The sequence below is a fragment of the Taudactylus pleione genome, unplaced genomic scaffold (assembly GCF_031769625.1).
Source record: "Taudactylus pleione unplaced genomic scaffold, aTauple2 ptg000479l, whole genome shotgun sequence".
Lineage (NCBI taxonomy): Eukaryota > Metazoa > Chordata > Amphibia > Anura > Myobatrachidae > Taudactylus > Taudactylus pleione.
The window spans coordinates 5009211-5032267 of NW_028284881.1; the positions used below are offsets into that span (position 1 = coordinate 5009211).

A 23057-nucleotide genomic window follows, 5' to 3' on the forward strand; every position below is an offset into this window, starting at 1 on the left:
TTTCCCAGGTTTGGAAAAATTTAGAAACACGAGTTTCTTTCTCTAGAATAGTCTCGATCCAGTCCATGTTAAATACATGGAAAAGATCTTCCTTAAAAAGTCGCAATGTTGGCGGAGTGGCTTCGATTGTCTGAAGTACAGCTTTGCGGGCCACTGCACTGATAATAAGTAGTAGCCTTCTGCAACCCTTCACCACACGCTGATCTTCCGGAAGTACATCAGATGGAGCCCATACATCAGTAAATGGTATGTAATTCACCAAGTGCTCAAGGGTGAATTTCCTCACTTGCAGCTAAAAGACTCTGAGGAGAGTACAAGACCAGAAGTAATGATACAAGTCTGCTACAGAGGATTGACAGCGAGGGCAAGGTGCCGAAGAATACATACCTGCTAGAAACTGGCGATGCGGGGAGAAATGTGCTTTGTGAAAAATATTAAAGAACACTTCCTGATATTGGATAGCAGGGAGTAAGTTTTGTGATAGGAGCAGTTTTTTAGTAAGAATATTGCATGATAATGAGGTCACCTGCACCCACTTACTCATCCCAGTGCTCACCCCCTCATGATAAATCGGTTGTTGGAGAAATGAATAGTGGATCGATAGCGCTTTTCTAGAAGCCGGCTCTGAAAGAAGCTTAATGTTAAGCGCGTTGTCCCAATCCAAATCTGAAATCTAATCTAAATCTAATGACAGAAGCCACATAATGCTTAGCCTGCATAAAAGCAAAAGGGTGAATACAAAATGAGGGAAACTTTTCCGATGCCTCCATATAAGTAAGAGATCGTTTTAATGAGATATTGAGAAAAGTGCCTCTATTAGTCAAGCCTTCTTTATGGACCTTGGTAAAAGGGAACAATGCCTTACCCCCCTGAAACTCCTGGTTTCCTATAAATGGCAAAAAAGTAGATTTATGTGAATTTAAATCACAAGGATGACGAAGAATATACCAAACATAAACTTGTATGTTTGGATGGAGATAGAGGCCTACAGACTTGGATAAATTCAACACCTACCCCGAAATCTTCCCAAAATCTGAAAGTTGGAACAAAATCTTCCCCAGTGAAGACTCAGGATTATCAATATAATTTAACAGATCATCTACAAAAGCAGATAGTTTAATCTCTGCCACACCCACCTTAATCCCCTGGAACTCTGACCAGCTCTGGCGGAATCCAAAACAAAGAATCAATACATAAATTAAACAACAACGGGGAGAAGGGGCACCCCTGGCAAGGTCCTCCATGCATTGATATCCGTTCCCCACAAACCCCATTTACTAATAAAGTCGTAGTGGGATGAGAATAAACATTTTGTATCAATAAATGAATTTAGGATCAAAACCCCTCCTTTCAGGAAGAGCAAAAAGATGCGGCCAAGCTACAGAGTGTACTTAATATGGTTTTGTTCCCAAAGATATTCTTTTTCAATCACTACCCCTTCGGATTACTACGGTAGACACTACAAAGATTAATGCTGCATCCAGGACTTTCATGTGCAATCACCAAAGATGTAAGATTGGCCTGATTCAGTTACAACCAAAAGCTAATGGTGGAATTAATTTCCCCAACATTATACATTATAACCACACAGCCCTTTTGCGCCATCTCAGTGACTGCCTCCACAGGTTAAATATATACAGTACACTGATTCTCTCCTTGAGAGTAGTTTTTTTTGTCTAATTTGAGCTTGGTCTAATTTCTCTAACCCTTACGATCCATATATCCCTCACTCATTGAAAAATAATCCTCTCCTTTAGAAAACACGTACAGTAAGGTGTGGTATATTTTACACCACAAGTCTCGCCTTAATGCTTATTATACTATTTATCACGCATGTTAAAATAATCCTGATTATCTGCAAACCCTTTTATAATGTGGTCAGAGAGGGGTATTTGCTCCATAGGCTGCTTAGTGGATAAATCCTCTAAATGGCTTCTTACATTCCAACAGGCTGTAGAGAAGTATGGGTTTCTTTTTACATATCCCTTCGCTTATTAGCATGCTCAACATTACACCAATCAAGTCATTATTTCTCAGACTTAGATTAGAAGAACCCTTGGATATATTATTGTCCCAACCCCCTTCCGGCCACGGTACAATTTCCTTACATTATACATGTTTTACGGGTTATGCTAGACTATGACGTGCTTGGGACAGGGTTACCCAAATGGTTACACCGGAATCGGTATGAATTACCGCTGGACCCCTTGCCGGCGGTTCAAATCCCAACAGCGCCTGGCCGACAGAGGAAGAAATCCCGATCGTCCCTAGGTAAGTATTGATTAACCTAATTTACCCCCTAACCCTAGCCCTCCTTTAGGGTGCCTAACCCTAATCCCCCCTCTAAGTGCCTAAACCTAACCCCCCCTTCCCCGCCGCCTAAATCTAACTCCCCCGGGGGGGCCTAATACTCCCTCCCCCCCCTAGCCTAACCCTAACCTCCCGGGGGGGTGCCTAACACTAAGTCCCCCCCAGGGGCCCTAAAACTAACCCCCCCCCCGCAGCGGCGCCCGGCATCCGTACGACTGGGCGATTGTGATGCTTGGTGCCAGTCTCCCGACGTCGGTCAAATGACAGGCTTCTAGATTAGATGCCTGTCATTCGTCCCTAGTCAGGATAACAATGTCTGGAAGCCGGTGGTCGGCATTCAGTCCACCGGCTTCCTGAACGTATATCTGTTACACCAGAGCTTCCCAAACGCGGTCCTCAAGACTCCCCAACAGTACAGATTTTAGAGATATCCGTGGTTGAGCACAAGTGACTTGATTAGTATCTCAGTCAATTTGATTTAACCACCTGTGCTCAACTATGGATATCTCTAAAACCTGCACTGTTGGGGTGCCTTAAGGTCTGTGTTTGGGAACCTCTTGGTTACACTATTTTCTAGTTTTAACTACTGATGATTTATTCAGGGCCCTATTCGACTCTTGCCACCTCATACCTGTTAGTTTTTATAGGGAATTATTTCTCAACGTTTTTCATAAAACACATATCAGCCCACATTGGGGATTTTTGTTCGGCTCTTATTTCTGTCATCATTACCCTAGATGCCAAGAGGCAAATGCATGGCCGAAAGGCTGGGATGTAGTTATCAGACCAACGGACGGTATGCCATCAATATATATGAGCAGTAGGTAATACACCAAGGCGCTAAAAGTCAATTGATATCAGGAATATGAGTCAGATCTTTATTTTCTCCTGTTCCGTTAATCACTTCTCCATAGATTCTTTGAATGGTTCAAAACCCCATAATCCTCCAGGATAAATATAGAAAAAGGGGAAGGAAAGAAAAAACTTAATATAGTGTAGTACGTTATTTAATATATCAAGACAAAATAAAATATCCAAGTAAAAATATGTAATCCAAAAATCTTCATTAAAATTTCTCAATAAATGTATGGCATGAAACACTTTATGGGATCACCCAAAGTGAAATGACATCCAATATGTAACAGTTGGAACCGTACCGTGTTTAGCACCAGATTTGCTGCTTCCAGAGAGTGTGTATGGGAGATTTCCGGATAAACGCCCTTCTCCCTGCAAGAATCTGGTTTGGCCAGCCGCACACAGTTCCAGGTCCCCAGGGGTTCAAAGCAGGTAAATCCCAGCTGCCAACACGTTTCGAGTGAACAGCACTCTTCCTCAAGGCTGTCTGAATGGCGACGCTGAAAGTCCGACAAAGGACTTAAGATAGGCATCGAAATACCGACGCTTATCTTAATCCCGCCACCTGAATCCAGAAGGATGCCAGCCCGAACGAGGTAAGTTCAGGGCGCCCTTAGCTCTTAGCCGCCAGGGGAGGGTTAGCATTAGGCACCACTGGGGGGGGGGGGGGTTAGTGTTAGGCACTAACAGGGGAGACTTAGGTTTAGGCACTAACGGGGAAGGTTAGGGTGCGGGGTGGGGAAGGTTAGGTTAGGCTACAAGAAGTTAGGCGTAGAAGGGGGAAGGGTAAGTATAATTACCCGACCCCTGTAGGGATAACAACCATCGGGATGCCACTGTTGGTATTTTGACAGGAGGCATCCCGACAGCCGGCATTACATACAGATTCCGAGGAGTATAATGGAGGATGATGGCTGGGGGGGTCACTAGCCCATGCGATTAACGATCTTTAATGTTTTTAGTTTCATATATATTTATATAATACATCAAGATATATGCTGTATGTAATTTTGTCTTTTACTATAATTCATATCTTGTATTTATACTTGTTTTGTTGTTTGATACACTTCAGGCTAAATATAATACATATACTATATATATATATATATATATATATATATATATATTATACATTATACATATGTTATGTAAAAGCTATCTTCTCCTAAGTAATCACATTTGTGAAACCGCTATTAAAACACAGGACCTGATTCAGACCTGCTGGCTAGCAAGCGAGCACTTGTTGCTGGCGATGTTTGGAAATGTTCGCATGCATATAGTTCGCAGTGCACGTGCGCAAACTAGTACGAGCAATCGGGATGCGCTCGCTCGCCCTGCAAAGACAGCTCAGTGGAATGAGTGACTGGAGAGGCCGTTTGTGGGTGGTAACAGGGGCAGGACAGTAGTAACGGGGGAGTGGAGTTGCGGACGCAGGCATGCCTTAGTGTTTCAACGCCGTTTCAGAGGCATGCATATTTAACCGGCAGTGTCATAGTACACGTCACCTGGTTGAATTATACACTGAAGTGCTTGCAGTGCTTGCGGTAGGGTACAGTCAACCGCAAGCGCTACAGTCTGATCCGATGGAACCCGATGTACCAATGGTTGTATATACTTCCTGGAGATGACGTCCGTTAGTGAGCGGCTAAAGACAGGCTGGTGGGCGTCTGTAAACACAAAGTGATCGTTCGCCAAGACATAGTGGGCGTGCTTTTGCCTTGCCGTGTGAGCGCCTGCCTTGATGTCACTTAGCTGATTCCCATACGCTGGGAGCGAGGGGCCGCATCTAGAAAGCGGGTCTGAATCAGGCCCACAGTCTGTCTGTATGAAGTCACTGTTTTTAAAGTACACTGTTCCTCAGACAAAGATGGATATGAAAATGAATTTGCAGTGTACAGGAGTCTATTTTCCTATCTCTATTTATAGTAGCTGGGCCTTTATCATAACCCAGAACTGCTCTAGCAAAGCTGTACTTGCTGTGCTCTTTAGATAGTGTCTGTTTCCCATGCCCTCTCTTGGATAAACCAGCATTTTTCAAGTTGTAAACCATATGATTGTTCTATGACACCACTGAGTTCTCTAGTGCAGACTGTGAGAAACAGGCATTGTACTGACTTTTGGGTAGAGGCACAGGGTAGTGACGTCAGCACAGGTTCCTACAATGATTCATCAACTGTAATGTGATCTTTGTCGGTTGCATTTCATATAAATAATGGAAAGTGACTCTCCATGGAGATGTTGTGCACACACCCCATCTTTTTCATCAGCCCAATTATAAGTCACACCTGTTTTTTAGTCTGCGCTGTAATCCTATTAGGGAAAGGCAGGTTCCTGCAGTGTTAGGCAAATGTCAGCATCTGTGATTAGAACTTTCCTAGGCACAAAATAGTGTTTTATGTTTGGTTGTTTTTCGAGAGCTGCTTCAATACAGCTGTGAAACCAACCACCACATGCATCTGTCTTATACCTATTTAAGGGCCCCTAATATACAATGTTTTTGTATTGCTCTAAAATACAATATGACCAGGAATATTTACAAAACTAAATGTGAGTGTGAATAGTTCCTACTGTATTGCAGGACTAGTGACCCGTGTATCTTATCTGAAAGTATGTACTGAGTCTGTGTGTACTGTACATGTCTAGGCCCTATAAGTGTGTGTTCCTGTGTGTGTCATAGTTGTGTACTGCTATTTTCAGAGAGATTCTCACATTTGTCAGTTATATTTTTTCTTCCAGAAGATTTTCCCTATTTTCATCATTGGCCAATGTACTATGCAGTTCATATTCTCGCCATGTGGATTTAAATTCCACTGTGAAGTATTACAGAAGAACCTTTGATATAAAAATCATTTTAACAGGTCATCGTAGATTAAATTAGATTAGACTATTGCAAATAACATAAAACTGCTGGGTATAATGTTGCACATTTGTAGGTAATCATAAGTATAACGTCTTTATCCATGTGTACATAATATTTTGTGTTCTGGTCATTTTTCTAAAAAGTGTTTTTTTTTGTTTGTTTCTAAAAAGTAAGGGAAACATCACTGTGCATTAATCTCCCTTTGTATGTGGTATTTGTGTATCTCGCTGTACAAACACAATTGTGAATCAGAATATGTTACATATAACTCTGCATGTTAATTGTTGCAGTGTGTTACCTTCAGATCAAAAGGTCATTTGTCAACCTCACAAACTTTGAAAATAAAAACATCAGGGCTGCCCCACCTAAAATGGACTATTGTACTGCTTTTGTGCGTCTTTAACGATTTGGCCAATTCCGACACATCGGTAAGACAAATCGTTAAAAATGTGTAGTGCGCGCTCCCGTGAGGTCATCAGCCTCATCACCTGATCTTATGTGAAGCATGTAAGATCAGGCGATGCGGCTGACGATCCCATGCAGCGCTGTGCGGGGGAAGGGCCGGCATATCGTGCAGTTGGGCACCAGATCGCCCAGTGTGTATGGACCGCTCGATATGTCAGCCCGTCAGTGCTGGGAACACACACAGTTTAGTGTGTACCCAGCTTAAGACTACATTAGTGCCTGAGCACACAAACCCTTTTTTCATTTTTATTTGCCTAGAGTAAAAGCACCGTTTTGAAGTTATGACCCATATGATTGTAGAGCATGATGAGTTTGTGTGAGAAAGTGATGTGATTTGTATCATTAAGCCCGTCCTCAGCCCAACTATGTAATGATGTGAATTTTGCAGTGGGGGTGAGCCTTAGTGATTTGACAAACAAATAATTTTGCCCCCAGACTTCTAACTTCTCTGAGTACGTCTCTGGGATTCCGGGAGAGTTTGCTGAAATTCAGGGGTCTCTCGGCCATTTTTAGAAAGTAGGCATTTATGGACCAGGGCAGTGTTACTATGCGTGGAGAAAAATACAGGAAACTGAATAAAACAAGCTTATTGTTAGAAAGGGGGTAGGGGCAGGGTTTCTCAACTACATAGAGACTTTTATGAAAAACCTTTTTGAAACATGTTAATGTGTTATGCTGGCTAAACGCTGTGACATTTCATACAATATCTGGCATTTAGCATGAAAATAGCCTGGATGCTATATAATCTAATCTAACGAAAAGGATTAAATCATTGTTCAGCACAGACGGTGTAATGGTTAGCATTACTGACTCACAGCACTGAGGTCGTTGGTTCGATACCCACTACGGCCCTAACTGTGTGGAGTTTGTATATTCTCCCTGTGCTTGCGTGGATTTCCTCCGGGTGCTCCGGTTTCCTTGAACCCTCCAAAAATATACTGGTAGGTTAATTGGCTCCTAACAAAAAAATTACTCCTAGTGTGTATGTGAGCATGTGATAGGGAATATAGAGTGTAAGCTCCACTGGGGCAGGGACTGATGTGAATGGCCGAATATTCTCTGTACAGCGCTGCGGAATATGTGTGCGCTATATAAATAACTGGTAATAAATAAATAAAAATAAAATCATTATCTAACATACTGGTATATCTGGTTGGAATAAGACCACAAGGTCATCTTCTGGCTCATTATGAGGCCCTATTGATGCAGGACGTGATTTGGCTGCTTTAGCTAAGGGGTAAACACCTGGGATCTTGTCAAATTTGTCCATCTACAAGTGTGACCAGTTTGACCACTGCAAGAAAAAGCAAAAAAAAATACACTTGTAGGCCCAGCCCAGGCCCTTATAACTGTAGTTCAATTATCGGGATTTAAGGTTTACCCTTCAGAGAGTGTGGTAAAGGCAAGACAACCATTTAGAGGGCAGACAACAAGTTTATTTTATGGAAGTGTGAAAAAGTGCCACCTGCTGTGCAAATGCTATTTGCACGGATTTTTCCGGAGTGATTAGGTTTGCAGAACAAGATGGTCATTTTGCAACAAAGCATAAATTTGCACAAGCCAATAAGTGGAGTTGGGCAATCCTTGGCAAGTATACAGTAGGGTATACATAGGTGTGCCTAGATTTGTGGAGCAACACAAAATCAAGATTCCATTTTGTGGTGCAAGATTATTGTATTGAGATAAAGTGATGGAGAAGTGTTTTACGGGTACAGCCATATCCACTCTGCAATAGAACATGATTTGGGGTTTGTCCTATATTTTTAATTGGACACATTTTGCACCTCCCAGTTGCACTTTGATGGAAAACAGAACAAGACAGATCCTATGCATATGTGATAAGGGGAAATGGTTGGGATTAGTAATTACTAATTTTTGTAATTTCAAAAAAAAAAAACTACCAGGAAAAAAAACAAAACAAAGTTTAAAGTTTCTTGGGTCACGTACTAAAAAGAAAGGCAACCACGCAGAAAAGTCTAGGTCCATCAGTGCCCTCTTGCCAAATGGCATGATCTGGCTCTTATTAGAGGATTATGGGTATTTATTATACATTATTTATGCGCCTTAGGAAACAGAGTGGAGGTCACAAAATATTTCCCTGGAGTAAAACACCTGCATGCATTAAGGCCCTGATCCCGAGATGTACACTAACTCAATGGTTAGCGTACATCTCCGATGTTTAGGGATCCATACAGTCTATGGACCCGTTCTTCGATCTCGCTCACAGTCCCCCTTTTGTTGCAGTATGATTGATATGCTACGCCACTTGGGGCATGGCTGGCCACCGTTCTCATAAATGGGGCGCGTCGCCCCATTTTCCAGGAGTGACGAGGCCAGGGTCTGTGTCGGTGGATGCAGATTTACTGGCCATGCAAGTGACCAGACTAAGGTAAGCTTCGGATGCTGCATTCAGGTCACAAATGCAATGCAGGAGGTTTCTATTTCCTATGGACACCTCCTGCTGCATTTGCATTTTCCTGGATGGTATTACACCACTGCTTCTATGCGGCTCTGCGATACCATCCATCTCTGAATCACGCCCTAAGTCTTCAATTAACGTTTACATTTATAGATGCAAAATTGTTGCAGTGACTTATCTCTCTGTACGGAGTGAGGTGAAAATGAAAGAGTTAAATGGCCTGCATTGAGTTACCTGCTCTACAAGATCATACTGTAAATGTCATTTTATTTACTAAGAAACTCTTTCTAGTTGTTTATTTTTAATTATCCATAAGCAAAGAAAAATATTAATAACTAAAACACATTTTCGGAGACTCTGCCACGTTTTAGCAAATGCTTCTATATAAATCGCTGTTGGAAAATCTTACAACAGTTTGGGAGGGGAAATTGCTCACCAAATAAAAGGTAAAAAAAAGACACCATGTAGGGTGAGTCGGTGAGGAAATAAATTCATTTCATTAGTGGCTGGTCCCAAGGGAGCAGCCAGATACTGAAGCACAGCAACAAGAAGCAGCTCTCTGTAAGCTGGGGCCAGTCCCGATAATCCCATGCAGAGAAGTCAGAGGTGGTCAAATGCAGAGATGGGGAGATGGGGAGGAGACAGCTGGAGACAAATTAATCAAACTCCTCAAATGCTGCTCTCACTGGGGCCCATCTGGTAGTAATACAAGTCACAATAGTGGCTGTATAACTCAGCGCAGGGTGAGCCAGGGCCCAACATTTAAGGGGCTGTACACATGGTAGATACACCCCTGAAATGAGGCTAGACCAAGCACCAATTTAGGAACAAAGTGGCAATCCATCGGCAGATCAGGGAAACTTCAATATGTTAAAAGTCCCAGACTCGCCAATTTCGAGCATTTTTGGGTCGGGTCAGGGAATTGAGATTTTTCAAAATGTTGAATATACCCGATCCCCTGACCCCACCAGCAGAACAGGGAATTGCAGCAATCTGTTGCAGATGTATGGGCTTTTTTATATATGTGCTTAAGTAGAGAGCTTGGAGCTCATCTTCTATAGGGTTGGATATTGGAGACCAGCAGTCGGGATTCCGGCTGTCAAAATACAGACAGCGGCATCCCGATGCTCAGAATCCCGACAGGGGCTAGGTAAATATCATAACCCTCCCCCTTCACCCCCTAACACCTCCTTTCCTGCATCCTAACCCTCCCTACCCCACACCCTAACCCTCCCGGTTAGTGCCTAAACCTAACCCCCCCATAGTGCCTATCCCCCCCCCCCCCCGGTGGTGCCTAACCCTAACCCACCCCGGGGTGCCTAAACCTAACTTCCCACCCTCCGCAGCCTATACCTAACCCACCCCCAAGGTTAACAGCTAGCCTGGCCCACTATACTTATGATCGGGATGCCAGCTGATTCCGGTGTTGGCATCTCAACTGATGCATCCCGATCATAGGTAAATTCACTACATCCCCTTCTATATAATGTACCGGTGTAAAGGGGAGAACTTCTGCCTACAGCTGATCTTACTTATTTGAAGAGAAGTTGGTGTCTGTACCAAATCAGCTGTGGTACCTGTTATATAGTTTCTTTCCTGGCACATTGATACTTTTTGTATATATACAGCAAACTGTTTGCATGTATCAATATGTTAGTAGTATATGCTTCAATAACATTAAAAGAAAAATGCCACTTTCAGGATTACTGCTCCATTACATACAGTACATATGTGAAATAATACAGTTTACATTTTACAATCCTTCCTGTTAAATTTTGCTACTGTTTCCCACTGCTAATTACTCAGTGTGAGACACACAGGGGAGTCTTCCACTCCTCATTAGGTAACTTCTGTAATGCTGTTCATGCTTTGACATCGTACAGGGGATTATGGACACATGTATGGCTCAGCTCCTTTCAGCTTATGTAGGTGCTCTTCAAGATGAGAATGCCATTCTAGAGAGTGAAAGTTCTTATAATCCATACTACAGATGTGTTCACAAACACCTATCTTCAAATCGCGCCTCGGGCTTTGTGACTAACTCACGCCATGTCTCCTGTCGCACGCTTTTGGACCGCATTAGTAATATAACAAAAGTATAATGCACAAGTACCCAAGACACTGGAGCTGGCATTACATGCAGCTGCTGTGTAGTACCCAGATGCTAACCTGGGTTAAAATGAAATGAGGACCGATATGATTGGGCCGCACCAATCCCGCCGCACGGCGCTGTGCTTAATCTGTGACTTTATACCAATTCCTTTGCAACAAAATACTAATCCTATGTGCACGGACACTAGAAACAACTTTTGATGCAACTACGATGCAAATAAGATGCTAAATTCAGAAGTGAGTAGGAAGTCTGGGAAGTGTCACATAAAAGGATAGGTTTACGAGGACACCTCTGTAGTCAGTCAGACTTTGATTTTAGTTTTCTAAACTGTACTAGAAAAATGACAGACTCTGGCAGACACTTTTTTTTTTATTATTTGCAGCTACAGGTTGTAGCTCTCTCTCTTTTTTGCAGTTGTCAGTTTTGTAGAAATGCTCACAAGCCTGTTAGCACATCCAATGTATGATGAGAAAAACCCTTCCAACCTGTATAATCTATGATGGAAAACAGTCGGTATGCACCAGCTTACAGCAGCTGCAGGTGGCATTCGGCATGGTAGAAATGATTATATAGTGTGTTCTAAGTCATTAGAACCATTCAGCTGTAGAGACAGTTAACAAAAATAAACTATGTGTTTCATAACTACTTAGAAATGACTACTGTGATTTAATTGCTTCATTTCCTCATGGGTTGGATAAACATAATGAGCCTGAGTCAGTGGTCGCAGTGTCCATGTCACAAGCAAGCGGCCAATGTTTTAAAACTGTACATGCATCTGATGATTACCGCAGGAAGATGCAGTGCACATTTGTTCGTAATAGTCCAGGATTCCTATGGGCGTTTGCAGTAGGGCAGACACAGGACGCCATATTCAGATGAAGTAATTACCCCTGCTGTAGGGCTGGTGCAAGCTTCGGTAATGGTTCTTCTAAAGACGCACCAAAACAGATTAGCACCGCAGCCAGTAGGCATCTCAGTAGGAAGATCACTGGTTTTGTTCGTTATAAAAGCACAGCATTGGCTGCCACTGTGTGCACCTCTGAATAAAGCCCAATATGTGATTTTTAAATGTAGGCCCCATTGTTATCTAGTTCAATGCAAACTTAGATGCAAATTTAGTCCTTTAGCATTATTTTAGTGCCTAAAAATTAGTTTTTCTGTGAAATTATATTATATATAAAGCATAAATATTTTAGGTGTTTTTATGCAGAAACCAATGAATATAACTTATATTTGCTGCCATTTGCCCTAAGAGTGACTTTATTGCTAGTGCATTGCTTTCAGCTTCTATAGCAATTCTATGCTAGCTCTGTGATTTGCAGACTCCTAAGGGGCAGAGGACCTAACTCATTACCAATCGCAACTGTGATTACGCATGCAGATGGCCGATTGTTGCATTCTGCACATGCATCGCAGTGCGCAAAGGGCTCACTGCGATCGGACTGCGATCTGCAGTGACTACGCAGACCCATCGCAGAATAATTGACAGGAAGTGACCGTTTGGGGGTGTTGACGGGTGGGGGTGGTCGGGGAAATACAGGCGTGCCAGTGCGTTTGAACGTTGTTACAGGGGCGTGCATAAATTAGCCACTGCGATGCCATATAAGAGTGAGGTCCTGATGGAACCTTGTGGCTAATCGATCTACACATGATTTCTTTTATCAATTTAGGGGGGATTCAAAATTCAACTTTAGATGCAATTAAGTGTTACTATACCCCCTGACAAACTGAAATTAATTTATTTTACATCTGACGTAACCTGTTGATATATGGGAGTCCTGACTTCTGCCGATCCAGTTGTAATGTCCGTGTGTTGGCATTATAACTTTTAACATGACTGTAAAGCATCATACTTAAAGTTCTATTGCCGGCACTGTTAAAATGCTTTAACTAACATTACATCCGTTTCAGCTTTCTGCCGTTGACATATTGACTGTCAATATAATGACTATTTCCCGACTTCAATAATTAAATATCTGTTGCCTTTCTCCTGTCCAATACCTATCCAAACAATCTGTAAAACTGACCTTGCATATATTGGCAGCTTCTACTCAGGTAGTCCTACACTACATAATAATAGCTCCACTTTGGGGCATATATTCATGTGTTTCTAAATTGAGAGCCAACTCACCTGTAGGCACACACCTGTGATGTGCCGATAAGTTGATTATGAGCAAATAGAGGAAATACTGAACTGGGAGTAGTAGGTATTACCGGACGCATGTCTGGCGGTTGAAATCCCGACAGCAGCAGCCTGGCAAGGGTGAAAATCCCAAGCGTCCCTAAGGTAAGTATCGCTAACCTAATTTTCTCCCCCTAACCCTCCCTCTGGGGTGCCTAACCCTAACCTCCCTCCAAAGTGCCTAACCCTAATCCCCCCCCTTCCCCGCCGCCTAAACCTAAGTCCCCCGGGGGGGTTCCTAACCCTAACTTCCCCCCGCCCCGGGAGTGCCTTACCCCCCTTCCCCTAGCCTAACCCTAACCTCCCTGGGGGGGAGTGCCTAACCCTAAGTCCCCTCCGGGAGCCCTAGACCTAAAAATTCCCCTCCACCATAGAAACCCATCCCCAAACCCTCCCCCCCCCCCCCCACGGCTGTCCATGCCCGGCATCACTTTGACCGGGATGCCGGGTGTCGGTCTTCTGGCATCTGGTTAATGACAGGCGTCTAGATTTAGACGCCTGTCATTAGTACCACGCCAAGATTAGAACGTCTGGAAGCCGGCGGTCGGGATTTAGACCGTCGGCTTCCAAACTACATCCCACTGAATTGTAGTGCCATTTTGTAGGTTCCTCGGGTGTCTCCAATTTAGAAATACATGAATGTATGACCCAAGGTGAGCTTATTATTTAGTGTAGGACTACCTGAGCAGAGATTCCTTGATGTGGCTGGTGGCTTATCATGTATTTGCAAATGTGTGAAACGGAGTCCTTAGCATATTATTATTATATAGGTGCATGTTTGTTTTGCTGACCCTTTGCAGAGTGCTGGGGGAATTTGTGTCTTGTGTTTTTCTTGTATATATTGGCAGAAGCAAAGACAGCTGTAGTAGCTCAGATGCTCTTCCTCTATCAGTGTTAAAAAGCCACATTAGTAATGTCTCATGCATGGGAAACAAGTCACTTACTATCTGCATGACAGGTTGTATTTCTTTACCGAGGTTTGGACTCGATGGAGTAGACTTACCAAAGCATCTAGAATGAAAATTGGACGTGTAACCCATTGCAACCAATCAGGCGGCTTATCATTTTCAATAATGTACATGATAAATGATAGCTAGAATCGGATTGGTTGCTATGGGCAACTCCTCCAGTTTCTTCTTTTTTTTTTTTTGGGAGCGTTAGTAAATCTACCCCAATGGCTTCTCAGGAACTAACAATAACATCCCCACCCCCTTATTTAGACAATTTCCTAATTTCACTCATAATGCTTGTTCCAAATAGACGTTCCCCTAGTTACCTGCAGAAATTATCCTGAACCACTTTAGGTGGTTCTAGGACGCTTTGAGTCGCCGCCCCCAAACGCCAGCAGAATGTCAAACATCTGCGAGTGACATCACAGACCCAGATCTGCACATGCAAAGATCACATATTTCCGGAAACATCGCGTTTACATACATCTCCAAATTAAGCCCTGTATTTTACCATTTGTTATCTGTGAAATCCAAGAAACTCATTGTTTGTTGCATCTACTCTGATGTTTCTTAAATAATCTGGAGCATGAAAGATTATCTATTATTATTTTGCAGTGTTTATTCTCAGTATACTATATGGTTGATTTCATGTGTGTGCACAATGCTACTTTACATGTTTATATGAAATTAATCGGTTAAAAAGGAAAATAGGACCTTTCTGAGTTTTCTATTATAATGAGCATTTCCTGTCCAGCATTACCTAAAATCTCCCATATGAGCAATGAATTGCTCATCTCAATAAACTCTATGGAGATTAATCACCTGAAATTCATGCGGGATTATGTGATTGAATGAGATAATTGTGCTGCAAAGGAGTAACGTTCTGTTGTGTAGCAGATCACATAATAAACAATGAGTTACAAAACATGAGACTTTCGTAATAATTTGAATGAATGAGATTACTTTGCTAAACATCGCCCATATACAGTAGGCGAGGCCTGGAAGTGCCCACAATGGGCCTGATGCAGGGTTGCATGCAAATACGTTTTGTAGACAGATCCTGCAATTTTTATCTTTTTGCACTGTGCATGCTCTGTAGCCAAGGATACGCGTCTTTGGCAACTAGGCGTTCGCACATTGGATAAGTGTTCTGAGGCCATATTGTGGGTAGGTACATGGAATTACGGGTTATTCAAAGGTGATTGTATGCAGAGATCCATCTGATTCCCAACAGATCTCTTATACCAAGTATAGGTACTGATAGTGATGACGTCTACTATTACAAGCAGGTGGGCAGAGACCTTGCAGCCACTTAGATGCGGCCAACTCAGTCTGTAAACAGGTAAAGATCCCTATTTATGTCCAAGTACGCACAGTGTCCGACTTGCAGGCAATTCTGAATTGGCCCCCGGTGGAGGTGGAATAAATATAGTTTTGTGATGGGATCTTGTTTGAGAATTGTTTCATAAGAGAAAACATAAGCTGTATCAGGTACCAGATTAATGTTCTATTCTGCTTTCTTACAACAGAAATTGAGAGAGAAGCAAAAATCAGTGAAGGAAAGCCATGGGCCAAACATGAAACAAGTAAAGATGTGGAGGGATTTCGAACAACTGATGGAATGTAAGAAAATGTGTTTTCAGAAGCAGCAAAATGTAGTAACAACTGAGCGGATTATTCAAGGAGGAGGAGAAGATAGGCTCATCTTATAGGCACTGCAAAGTTATGGATGTCATAGATGTGTATGCATGGAATTAATATATATGTATATGATTGAATTTGCCCCATTGTGTTCGAGTTACATCCAGGCATACCTGCCTTTTTTCTGTTTATGTGTAGGTAATGAAAGAGCTATCAGCATTACTGTTTTAATCAATCTATCAGTAAATTACAGTGTTAAAGCAGGGATGAGGAACTCAGGCCCGGGGGGCCGTATGGCCCGCAGAATCATTTGGTCTGGCCCTCTGAGCTTTTTTCTGCTAGCCTCATCTGGCTAGGAGGGTGCCTAGAATGGAACCCTGCAGGCAGAATCTATGCAGTAGTGCCGCCTGCAGCGTCCTTAGGACGCTTCAGGCGGTCACACTGCTGCCCTAACTGCTCCCCGGAGCATCCTGAGGATGCTCCAGGCATTGCTGTAATCACCGGCGATTGTGGCCCACCCCCTTGTGACATCTCACAGAGGGGACGTGGCCTGCACCGGGCCCGCAAATGTTATATATAACAAAATGGCCCTCGGCAGAAAAAAGGTTCCCCACCCCTGTGTTACCACCATCCTCATTAAAAATAAAAAATAAACACACTCCCTAAAATCTACACTACGGGCTATATTTACGAAGAGGCTGCTTTGAGCTGAAAATGTAAAGTGACACACGTTCAGTGTAAAGCCCAGCGCGAATGTGAGTGCCGCTTTACATTTTCAGCTCCACCTAGATCCATAAATATAGCCCTAAAAGGGAAACCACTATACTGTAGATGCAGTTTGAAAATTCTCTCATTTCCGCAGAGTGTCAAATCCATTTTATGTCATCTATATTTGTTTGTCATTTCAGTAAACATTTCTGTGCAAGTTATGTTTCCAGTATTTGTTGTTTGCCTATTAAAGTGGAAAATATTAATATTATGTCATGGATGACTCTGATAAATTATTTTAATTCAGTAAAGAATCTCTTCACTCTTGTTACAAATTTCCTTCCATTCCTCATCTATATTATATGTGAAAGATACATTGCAGAGCATTGTGATGGTCACATAGTTACAGTGCTATGAATCCATTTCATTTAAGTGATGATAAAAAAACATAATAATAATAATGTAAGAATTGTTGCCATTTTCTGCTCTGAGTGAGCTGCTGGAATTTGATGATAATTGACAATTGTCCAACGAGCTATGATCTGGAAGAAGATGGTTGTGTGACTTGGCAGTTAGCAGCTCTCTGATTGCATGCAGGCTAAATTTAGTTCCCGAGCTGCTTTGGTTGTACTTTTGAGTGTCCTTTGATTGGTGTTTATTCTCTGTCTCTTGCCAGCTATGTCTCACAGCCATATTTCGCAGGCATACTTCGGCAGGATGTAGAATGCAAGCCCAGGCCAAGTTTAGTCTTATATAAACACTTTTTCTTTATGTCTATTTCACTATATACAGTATACAGTAGATAGGAATGGCCTTTATTTCATATATTCACCTACCCAAAGAATTGAATTTTGTTTTCTGCTATTCCATTTTTGTTTCTTATTACTAATGCAATTTTTGTGCCCCTTAAGCTTGAAGCACAATTTAATTGGCTAGTTCTTCTGAGTACAGTGATAACAAATGTATGTTCTTTATTCAAGCTCTAACTTAAATGTGACCATTTCATCTTATTTTTTGGGGGGGATTGATAAATATTGTGGTACAGAGAAATTTTGAGGCTTTTTGTGTAAAATATATTGGGTCATTGTCATGCTGCAAATGGCTTTCAGCAGCTTCACGGGATATGTAATTAGCTGATTGCTCACAGCCTGTATAGGTGCGAGCAGAAGTCAGCTGACTAATGGCCAATATGCATCCAATGCGAGCTGCCGGCAACAACTTGCTTCTAATTGAATTTGCCCCGTTGTGTGTGAGTGACTTAAGGCCCCCATACATCAGCAATTGATTGCAGCAATTTGCAATCGATTGTGTATAAAAATCTTTCCCTTCAATCGATTGCAGAATTGCCACAATCAATTGAAAAAGGGAAAGATTATTTATACACAATCGATTGCAAATTGCAGAATTGCTGCAATCAATTGCTGATGTATGGGGGCTTTAACATGCTTACCTGCATTTTTTATATAACCTATTTTTGTTTCTTTTCCTTTACTACTTTTGCACTGGGAGCACAGAGGTGCATGTGGAATTTTCGCCATGTCTCCCCATCCCTTCAGAAGTGTTCAAGCACAAGAGATACCTAATTGCCTCCCCTGTGCTATTATGGCCAGCCCTTTTGGAGAAAGTTCCAGTCAATGCGATGTAACCAGGATTCCACGGCACCTCCAATGCAATGCAAAATCATTACTTCTGCACTGGTGAACACAGAGACTAGTTTAATATTCATGGAACAGGGAAGCTGGAACCTGCTTCTTCACAGTCACTGGAACCAGAGGCTGTCCATGAACACACCGCCTATCCTACTGCATTTAGGTAGGGATGCAGTCAGGAAGCCAACGGTCGAAATGCTGACCGCCGGCTTCCCGACTGTCTAATCCCGGCAGGGGTCTAATGATAGGCATCGAAATCCCGCCGGGCACGGAGAGCCGCGGCGTGGGGGGGGGCAGGGTTAGGTTAGTGGCTAACGGGGGGTGGACACTTAGGGTTAGGCACCACCACGGGAGGGTTACGGTTAGGCTAGGGTTATGGGGGGTTTATGGTTAGGCACCCCCGGGGGCAGGTTAGAGTTAGGCCCCTCCCCCGGGAGGGTTAGGTTTAGGCTGCGGGGATGGGGGGTTAGGTTTAGGCACTTAAAGGGGGGGTTAGGCACTTGGGGAGGGGAGGATAGGGTTAGGCACCCCTAAGGGAGGGTTAGGGTTAGTGGGCGGGTAGGGTTAGTAATAGTAAAAATACTCACCTTTCAGGATCTTCTGTTGCCGGTCTTCCGGCGTCGGGATGCGTCCGGCGGTATTTCATACCGATCCTTACACTGATGGATTAGGTGGGTAACCTTCTGAATTAAAAGCATCCCTCTGATTAAAGGTCATTTGCTAATGGCAAAAAAATGTGAGCAACTGCAGCTACTTGCTCATCAGGCTCGTTTCATGGTGCACTCCCACTTCACTTTTTTGGAAATACTCCTGTAAACTTAATCTGCAGACAGTTTTAAGGGTTTCTTTTCAGATTGTCCAGGAAAATGTGTAGCGTGGACATAGGTAAGACTTTGACGTGATGTTTTTCCTATTTCCACTTGTGTATGGAGACAGCACCTATCTGTCTTAGCATTAAATCCACAATCAGACAATTACCAGTAGATAGCTGGTGCAGGCGATCGACACTATCATTATTTATTTATTTATTACCAGTTATTTATTTAACGCACACTTATTCCGCAGCGCTTTACAGAGAATATTTCTCCATACACATCTGTCCCTGCCACAGTGGAGCTTACAATCTATATTCCCTACCACATGCTCCCACACACATACTTACACACTATGGTTTATTTTTTTGTTGGGAGCCAATTAACCTACCAGTATATTTTTGGACTGTGGGAGGAAACCGGAGTACCCGGTTAAACCATGCATACACATGGAGAATATACAAACTCCACACAGTTAGGGCCATAGTGAGTATCAAACTCACGACCTCAGAGCTGTGAAGCAGTAATGCTAACCATTACACCGTCTGTGCTGCCATCATCGGCAACACCAGACCTCAGGCACTGGAAAATTATACAATTATTACAAGCATCCCCGTGCAGGCACAAGTATCTATTTTCTGTACATTTACAGAGCCACTCTGCATATTGTACGCAGAGCATACAGCTTCTAGGATGGGAAGATGATAAAATACATAAAAAGGTAGCTAAACAGAAAACCTAACATTTCCACATGGAAGTCATTAGCTGGACTAGTCCTTGGGAAAGCAACAGTTCTGAATCAAGGAGAGCGGTCTTCATGTAATACTAGGTGTAATTTACCTGTGAAATGCAAAATGGTTTATTTTAAAGCCTTGATAAAAAAAAACAATAATACAGATTAACATTTGAATCTAAAGAGAATATTATTTATAGAAAAACTTTACATTTACTTTGTGGTGGAATTAGATGATTGCACTATGTACCTAGGTATCACAGAGCCATCAGGTGAAATGTATGTATCAGCAATACACACTGGACTTCGAGGCTGATTCAGAGATGGATGCTATCCACACAGTAGCCGCAAACAGGTCAGAGTGCCCATACTGACCCTGTCCACTGCCGAAAGTGCCTACAGTGGACACGTGAGGTCAGAACTGGACCATGGAGCAATGGAAGAGGGTAACTTGTACATGATGAAAAAGAAAATGTGATTCATCAGACCATGACTGGGTGCATGTGCGTCATTTACCTGGGGAAGAGATGGCACCAGGATGCACTGTGGGAACAAAGTAAGCTGGCGGAGGCAGTGTGATGCTCTGGGCAATGTTCTGATGGGAAGCCTTGGGTCCTGGCATTCATGTGGATGGTACCACCTACCTAAACATTGTTGCAGGCCAAGTGCACTCCTTCATGGTAACCATATTCCCTGATGGCAGTGGCCTCTTTCAGCAGGATAATGCGCCCTGCTACTGTACACTGCAAGAATTGTGCAGGAATGGTTTGGAGAACATACAGTAAGCATCTATGGGATGTGCTGAAAAAACAAGGCCGAGCCATGGAGGCTCCACCTCGCAATTTACAGGACTTAAAGGATCTGCTGTTAACGTCTTGGTGCCAAATATCACAAAACACTTTCAGAGGTCTTGAGGAGTCCATGCTTCGGCATGAGAAGGACCTACACAATATTAGGCAGCTGGTTTTAATGTTATGGCTGTTCGCTGTGTGTATGTATATATATATATAATATATAATATATATATATATATATAAAAACATTTCTTTACAGGTGAACTACAGGTCCCAGCGGGCCCTTAATGCCCCGCATGCTAGTACCTGTGGTTCTCCAAGTACCAGCATGCGGGGGAGGCTTGCTGGGACCTGCAGTTCTACTGTAAAGACAATGTTTACACTTATCTTTTTTTACACTACATTTACACTATCAACCCGCCACCCACCGCCCAGGGGTGGCGTGGATAGCCCCGGGCTATCGGCCTAGGCTAGAGGTGCCCTGGAGAGGGGGACCTTTTTATTGGGGGAGGTCCCCAACTCCCCAGGGATCCCTGGCCTGGGCTGACTAACAGTCAGGGCTGATGCTTCGGCTGGGGGGCCCAGTGAAAGGGTTCCCCTGGCTGTGGCATCAGCCCTCGCAAGAAAGGGTCCGGTACTGGTTGAGGAAATTACAGGGGAACCCTACGCATTTTTTTTCCCTGTACTTACACAACCAGGACTGGCTATGAAAAGCCCGGGGCTGGTTCTGTTTTAGGGGGGATCCCACATCATTTTTTTTTTACTTAAACTCTTTCTAAGCTTTTTACAGTAGGATACATGCATGCGCATCTCACTGATGTATGCATGTATCTGTGTCAATCCGACCTGCACATGCTAAAATTGAAAGCATGAAGCAGGTCTATTCATTTGGGGATTTGAAGTTCTATTTTGTGTTCAATTTCAAATCGAATAATAGTAAATAAGGGATTTGTGTGTTTGTCTATGTAAAAGTACCAATGTTTTTTCGATGTGAGATTTTGAGCGAGATTTTGGTGAAATTCGGTTTTATGTTCGATTTTACATTCGATTTTGCCTTTAGTAAATATCCAAATGCAAGTCACACTGAAATCAAAATCGAAATTTACCCCTAAATGTCCTTTTTGCACTGCTTGACAAAATCAAGGATACCATACTTATCAAGGAGCAATTCCTCCCATTGGCAGATGCAAACTTTCTATTGTTCTGCACATGCTGCCATATTTCCTGCAAACCCCTGTATTTGCGTTAATCAGTTATTTCTAGTAGTTATGGTCTAGTAGTTATTGCTGCTAATAAAATACATTCTATTAATAAGAATGACAGCCTTTCACAGTATTTTTGCAACATACTGCTTCCAAAACACCTGAGCTTGTTGTGAGGGTCCAGCATAGCGGGTTATAATGTGGTGGATGAGTGACCTACAATAGCTTCCTCATAGTCTGTGTAGTCACTTTCCCATTGGCTAATTGCATAGCACAAACTCCTTCCCAACACTGTGCACACAGCCTAGAAGAGAGGCCAGGAAAGCAGGGTCTGAATTTCTGGACCTCTATTCAGTGTGCTAGTGAACAGGTTGGGTATGGGATGCCGGCATCACGGCCGCTGGGATATTGACTGTATCCCCCAGTGGACATCTTCTATATTCCTTTCTGTCTGCAAGCATAGATAAGTATGGTTTACACTCTTCAAAAACAAATAAACATATATTTAATATCTACAAGCACTTGACACACGTAAAAGACAAAGAGGCATTCCTCTGTGGTGTCTAAGATTTACGAATTTTAAGTTTTCCTGACATGACATCATTCTTATTTATACTGAAGCAATACAGTTGAAGGTTTACTATTATTGGCTTAGGGCCTGATTCAGCATGGAGCACTATTCTGCTTATATGCACGCACCGTAGTTGCTAATATCAACGGTGCTATTTAAATGTGTGCATTCACATTGCGAACGCAGCCTGACATAAGGACGCCCACTTCCCCTTACTCACATTTCTATACTAGAGCGACATAGCAAAACAATCTGTAACATCGGACCCAGACGCACAGTTATGGAAGCCCAGACCTCACTCAGGAATTGCTAACTTCTGCACATGCTATCGCAGTGGATAATTTATGCACGCCCATGCAAAGGCGTTGAAACGCACTGGCACGCCTGCATTCGCCCGACCACATCCCCCCATCACCACCCACAAACGGCACTTCCTGTCAATCACTCTGTCATGTGTCTACGTAGCCTCTGTGCACGCAGTTCTGACTGGAGCGTCTGGCTTGCGCACGAGTGCTGCGATGCTTACGCAGTGCGAATTAATCGACCGATTGTGTGCGTGTTAGCAACTGCATTCCTTGCTGAATCGGGCCCTCGATCTCTCCTGTATGTTAATGTCTACATGAAACACAAATATATCAAAGTCAATTGAAAGCACGCCATAATTGTGTCCTTAATTGAAATTAGCATCCCATGAATTCCCTATTAGCAGAAGTTATTCCATATAAAAGTAATTTGTTGATGTCTGTTGGTAACTAGAAATAAATTACCATTGATGTATAAGGTGTTATATATT

General features: G+C 42.8%; 1 protein-coding gene across 3 annotated transcripts in view; it reads left to right on the forward strand.

The window, feature by feature from the left end:
* The window catches only part of IFT81 (intraflagellar transport 81), a 220446-nt gene that overhangs the window by 151100 nt on the left and 46289 nt on the right, over nt 1–23057 (forward strand). For 2 of the 3 annotated variants that reach the window (XM_088449192.1, XM_088449193.1), the window contains exon 19: nt 15684–15777. In XM_088449192.1, the coding sequence (XP_088305318.1) occupies nt 15684–15777 (94 nt within the window). Of the gene's footprint in view, nt 1–15683; nt 16769–23057 lie in introns of those variants that run through there. The other variant, XM_088449191.1, reaches the window with a different exon arrangement.